At 31.1% G+C, this 6,662-nt stretch overlaps 1 protein-coding gene across 1 annotated transcript; it reads left to right on the forward strand.

Moving 5' to 3' along the window:
* The first annotated feature begins 313 nt into the window (after positions 1–313).
* Positions 314–5,833, forward strand: LOC126921200 (zinc finger protein 84-like). The gene is made up of 9 exons (XM_050732531.1): positions 314–1,435; positions 1,520–1,983; positions 2,049–2,327; positions 2,411–2,606; positions 2,690–2,947; positions 3,034–3,273; positions 3,354–3,704; positions 3,788–3,957; positions 4,031–5,833. Exons 1-9 carry the CDS (start codon positions 1,109–1,111, stop codon positions 4,206–4,208), a joined length of 2,463 nt encoding a protein of 820 aa, XP_050588488.1. The 5' UTR covers positions 314–1,108; the 3' UTR covers positions 4,209–5,833.
* Positions 5,834–6,662: the final 829 nt, after the last annotated feature.

Consider the following 6,662-nt stretch of genomic DNA (forward strand, 5'->3'; position numbering starts at 1 on the left):
AAATACAAAGCCAACATTCTTCCTGCCAAAGTATTCAGAATTCAACTCATATTCTTTTACCATATTTATTTAACAATAAGTTATATCATTAACACTAAACTTAAAGATACTTTAGAATGTAGAGGCGACCATATAAAATAAACGATTATTTATTTATTTATTTATTTATTCATATAAAAAATCATTTCGTGGTCATGAAAAATTCTAAATGTGCCATTGTAGAATTAAAAATAGGTTTCCAGGAAAGGAATGAACAACCGTAAATTTAAATTGACCGCGTTTTTTGTTACCTGTCTATGATTCTTACTCGACGATCAATGATCTTCGCCACGCCATTAAAATCGAATATATTCATCAAATCTACAATTTACTATTTTTATTTACAACTCTATCACAACTATTTAAATTCCAACGATATTGTTTTTTGGAATCGATCACAATGAATATAAATAAAATAAAAATAATCACCAATGCAACGCCGAATCGTATCATGAAGCGATAATGCTTGAAATTCTGAGAGATGGCTTTTGGAGCAGCAGTTATCAAAACACAGTGACTAGTGACTACATAAAACTACATAAGGTGTTGTCGTACGGGGGTAAGAAAAATGCCAGAGAACCGGAGATACTTAGTTGGAAGGTGCATATAATAGACGACGGTATTAAGCAATATCCATGCACATAAGCGGTTACGCACGAGAACCGGTTCTCCTGAATCTTTACTCTTGAAAGGCTAAGTTTCCGAACGGTCAAAACGGCACAAGGTGAAAGTAGAATGATAAAAGAAAAATTTCGAGTTCCCAGAACGAGTATCACCCGTTGAAGCATCTGGGTGGCACGTACAACGTGACTAAGAAAAAGATGCATGCATTGTTTGACCACAATTTCGTGGCTGGACTCCTGCGTTCGGTATGGGCTGTTGGCTAACCTAATTCGTGAAGCTGATCGTATTTCGCGATCGCATATACCAACGTGAATATAACTACGGAAAATAAACACATACGTATCGTGGTGTGATTATCGTCACGTTAACGTTAATCATACCATCGTGGAGATTAAGATTAAGAGATCGTCATAGAGTGCAACGGTTCACTACCAAATTGTTTACAATGGCTGTGCCTAACAAGTGGGAGAATGCTTGTAGATTATGCTCAGAAGAGAAAAACGAAATGCTGTCGATTTTTGGTAACGAAGGTGTACAGCGTAAAGTGGCACAAAAGTTACGTGCTTGCCTGCCAGTTCTAGTGTACAAAACCGATCCACTGCCAAAGCAAATATGTCAGTTCTGTGCCGCCAGGTTGGACGACGTTTATGAGTTTAGGGAATACTGTCTGAGCGTTTACAAAAGCATGCACTTGAAGCTGTTAGCTTATAAGAACATTGAATCTGTTCAGATTTATTTAGAAGCGATGAAAAATTCTCCTGATCCCTGTCAGGTATATTTCATTTTCTTTTCAGATTAATTCATATTGTGTAATTGTTTGTATATTTTTTTGAATAAACAACATCGTGATTCTTAGGCCCAACTATGGAGAGAAAAGGCTAGAGCACCACCGCCATTAGTACCTTTGCCAGTTTCACTGCCAGTTGAAAGTCCATCAATGCCAATAGATATTAGTCAAGACCATCAAAATAGTTGCATTGAATCATTACCTGAATTGCCATGTGAAGTAGAGATCAAAGAAATGACTACAGAACCAATATTGGGAATAGGTGTTAATGTATATGAATCATCACATAAAAACAACATAGAAAATGAATTATATAATAAGTTAGATATAATAGTGGAACAAAATACAAGTTTATTAAAAGAGGAAACCAATGACTCAAGACAAGGAATACAGGTAAAAGAAGAAGAAAAGAGGACGAGTATTTTAGAACAAGTACTAATGGGTAGTTTAACAATGAATGATAGGAAGGACTTAAATTCAGAAACAAAGCTATCCTCTAAGTGGTGGTGTGCTCCTTGCAATAGTTATTATAAGTAAGTTTTTACTAATTACAATGTATTTTGTGCATAGTTTTGTAATTAGTAATTATTCATTGCAGAACAAAGGAAAGTTTAATGAAACATATGCAGTTACACTGTCCAAGAAAGTATAATTGTAGGAAATGTTCTGCTTGTTTTGAGTTGGTAGAAGATTTGGCTAAACATGAAGCTACTAATCATTTAAAAGTAACATTAGACTTTGATAGAAGTGTTCTAGATTGTGACCAATGTGATAGACAATTTGTTAGTTGGGAGATGCTGAAGAAACATAGATTACGTGATCACTTAACTCAGATAAATGAAATTGGGTCTAATACATGGTGCTCTTTATGCAATAGGTAGTGTACATTTTCTATTCATCGCAATTCTGATTTTTTTAATTCCTCTGACTTTCGTTATATCTAACTTCTTCACTTCGTAGATTTTTCCCAAGTATGGAAACTTATCAAAGTCATATTCAATTACATGAAGTCAGTAATTACACACCAACGAAAATATTACACCTAACGAATCAACAATCGGCGAAGGTTCTCAAAAGTGAAGAACCTTCAAAAGAAGTGAAGAGGGAACATTTTACAGACACTACTAAGTCACTTACGTGTCCTACTTGTGGGAAAGTAAATAGTCTTATGTATGCTTTATACAAAATATTAATTATACATTAACAATTACATTTTTTAAATCCTCATTCTCTTTATAGGTTTGTACTCAACAAAGTGCGTTATCAAATCACATGCGTACTCATGAACCAAAAAGACATAAATGTGATATATGCGGACGATCATTTGGACTTTTCATACGTCTAGCAGCACATAGAATGAGTGAACACAGTCAGCAACCTACAATGTCGCCTGTAATGGCTAGCGTTGAACAAGAAGAAGCATTAAATGCCGAAAGGGAAGCTAAAGAGGCAAGAGAAGCTAGAACTCGTGCATCAAGAACTAGAACATATTCAGAGGTTTTATTACATATATTTATACGTATATTATTCGAAAAAGTCATTATGAAAATATAAAAATAAAATTATAATATTATAAACTGCAGATGATAGAAAGAGAAGATATTCCTAATCATGAAGAACCACCTTTAAAAAGAAACGTTCCATTAAATACCAATGCATTTAAAAATGTGGCAAGATGTGGTATCTGTTTACAGTGGTTCAGCGATCACACTACAATGTTAACGCATTTACAGACACATTCGGATAATTTCACTTGCAAAAATTTCATGTGTCATATATGTAAAAAATCTTTCAAGGAAAAGTGGCAATTATTTAGACACGAGGTATGTAATTATTATTCTTGAGATATATTTTTCTCTGGTTTGTGCATCTTTTAATGTGTTTTTCTTAATTTTAATAATAGGTATCTCATAAACGAAATGAATCTGCATCAGTATATATATGCACAGTATGTAACAAATCATTCGTAGATAAAAATGCATATAAAGTACATCAGAAAACGCACATTGTTGACAAAACATATCACTGTCCTAAGTGTAATAAAATATTTTTTAAAGAAGTATCTCTGCTAACTCATCAATGCACGGCAGAAATTGTGCTCGGTAAAAAAGGAGTATCCTCAAAGTCTTCGCAAAAGTCTGCGTCGTTGAGTAACAGTAAAAGATATAAATGTTCCAAATGCAATGCGTCTTTCAGTAGTTTTCAATCGAAAAACTCTCATATGAGAGTGCATATGGAAAGTTCACATACAACGGTAAGTAACTGATACAAAATTCTTTTTACTAATTTTTAAGCTTTCGCCATATTTGAAAATTCATCTTTCTATTATTCATATAGGTGCGAAAACAAGATTTAAAGGAGGAATCAGAAGAAGAAAAAACTATGCCAAAATTAACTCCTGAAACATCATTGGAATATTCGGTTCCTCCTATTGAACCAAAAGTAGAAATAAACGAGGAAAGTACACCACCTCCTGTTAAACGAACTCTAATCAGGACAACTGGCGGGTAAGATTTAAATTTATATTAAAATTTAGAAAGATTTATGAAGTATTAATATCTGTAATATTTATAATACTAGGTATCGGTGCGGAGTATGTCAGTCTCCATTTGTTTTACGGGAACTAGCTGTTGCACATTTAAGATCTGCACATCCTCTGATGCCATATCAGTGCCCTTATTGTAAGAAACGATTCACCACGCAATATACATTCACGCATCATATTAAGACAGATCATCCTGATGAGCACGAGAATTGAATTGTATAAGTCAACATGCCAAACGATTATTATACCATAAAATAATGCCTTTGAGAATGGGGTAACTTTTGTTTATACAGAGTGGTAACAACTAATACGATGCTCAAGTTTTAAACTATTTGCAGCTATGTAAAAGAGGAAAATTTTGAACCAAAATTTGTTTTCGTAAAATTAAAATTGAAATTGAAATTAATTTTTTTCAATTTATTACAAAATTTCTTAATAAAACATAATATAATATGTTTTTTAATTCATTCTAAAGTCCTCTATAATGTAATGATCTTAATTTCGTTATGAAAACAAACTATTTTTAAAATTGATTATGGTTATTTGTAGTATACTGGATACTGATAAATTTTGGTTCACAATTTCTTTTGTTACGTGACAGCAAATGGCCAAAGAGTTGTTGATGTCGCGTTAGACAAAACACCCTGTGTATAAGAGATTTATATAATTACATATATACTTACATACTGTGCACTGTTAAAAAGAAGTCCCGCGGAAGGACAGATTCAACACAATCGTAAAGAATGCGTGTTGGTGGAAAGTGTCACATGAATAAATAAAACAATATAGCAACGCGTGACAGTGAGCGATAGAGAACGGTATAGTACTCTCTCTTGACCCTGTGCCGTGCCGCAGGACTGCTTTCCAACAGCGCACTATATATGTATTAACAGTTATCGGTTTTATGCTGAAGCTGTTTTATTTAATAATCTGGCACTCTAGTTCCTGAACAAAATAATTGGCCTTAAATAAAAATTTTGTAGTTTTCTTTGGTGAAAAATGGAAAAAAATATATATATTATATATATTCATAAATAAATATAGATTGTGTTGAACGAAATATAGTTTTTAATAATGAATAAGTATCATTTATTAATAGGAGACTGGAATAGAACTAGTACTTATACTGAACGTGCCTATTTAAGTACTGTATCATAGTGCTATACGAGTTTTTAGTCAAGTTGATTTATAAATGCCGAAGAGACGTATTATCGTATTAGATATTATATTAGGTTGACCCAAAAGTTTCTTTCGTTTTATACGGAAATAATAGATCCACAACATTTTTGTTTTATATTATTTTTTTGAATTATGTATGATTCATTTTGTTCCAATAGAATTTTGTTCTATGAATAGAATAGAATTTTGTTTTCAATAAAATAATATAAAACAAAAAATGTCATGCATATTGTATTATTGTGTATTATTTCTTTATAAAAGGAAAGAAACTTTAGGTCAACCTAATACATATATGTCGTTCATTAGCGATAGTTCTACAGAGTTGTATAAAAGTGTTATATATATATATTTATATATATATACATTCATTTATATCATCCATTAGCATTGACATACATTCCTCTTTCTTTCATAAGGAAATTTTGGAAATCCTAAAAAGCTGTTTTTATTTTTTCCTTCTTTCCTAATAATTTTAAATTAATTCTAGGAAAACTAGATAATAAAAATAAACCTAGCAAATAAAAGCAGATAAGTAAACTTACCGTTACTGTAAATTATTATTATTGTTTTATTTTATATATAGAATATTTACAATAAAAGGTCACTACCAAGAGAAAGCTTTGTACGCTTATTAAATAAACTTTTATTACAGAAAACAATTCTCTGTGTAAAGTTAAACGATCAACCTTTTCGATATTTAAAATAGAATCATTCTATTTGAATAAATAACGCTATTTATTTACTGTTTATAAACATAACTTTACATGTATATCCAAAGAAGGTAAGTAAATACGCAATATTGTCGATAAATGGTGAAGTTAGTGCTTTGCAATTACCATACATATAATATCTGAAATGAATAATTGAGATTTTTAACGAATCATTTATAAGTTTATGAAAGATTAATAAAAAAATTTCTATTAGAATATTTCTATATGTGCATATGTGCTTTTTATTAAAGAATAGAAGCTAAAATCTTCATTTCATAAGCGTCTTCAATGTCTGATTATATTGTCTATATACTACTGCAGGCTGTGTATGATTATAAGTAGTCTTCACTACTTGCCGAACTACAATTTGTAGTCTGGACATAGGTTGAGTTTACCAGGTTAGTATTTTACATGCGAATACAACTTCAGGAATAGTTTTACATGATCTGCATAGAAAAAACTACATTTGCTAGTACTGGAATTCGTTGTTATATAATTTTAGAGTTTAATAAAAATAACTAGAATACTATAATATAAATTATTCATATTGTAAAAAATTAATGATTCAAAATGCGATACAACTATTTCTCAATTCAAAAATTTCAACAAAGTAAAATTTTTCCCTCCTGAAAGATGAACGATAAATTTCACCCTTAAACACACAATCTTAACCCAGATACGCTTATTATCTTCTCAAAATGATGATTAAAAGATCATGATTAATTTTACTATACTTTTACTCTATGTCACATACTTTGAAATTTTCTTTTTAAGAATC

The sequence above is a fragment of the Bombus affinis genome, chromosome 10 (assembly GCF_024516045.1).
Source record: "Bombus affinis isolate iyBomAffi1 chromosome 10, iyBomAffi1.2, whole genome shotgun sequence".
Taxonomy (NCBI): domain Eukaryota; kingdom Metazoa; phylum Arthropoda; class Insecta; order Hymenoptera; family Apidae; genus Bombus; species Bombus affinis.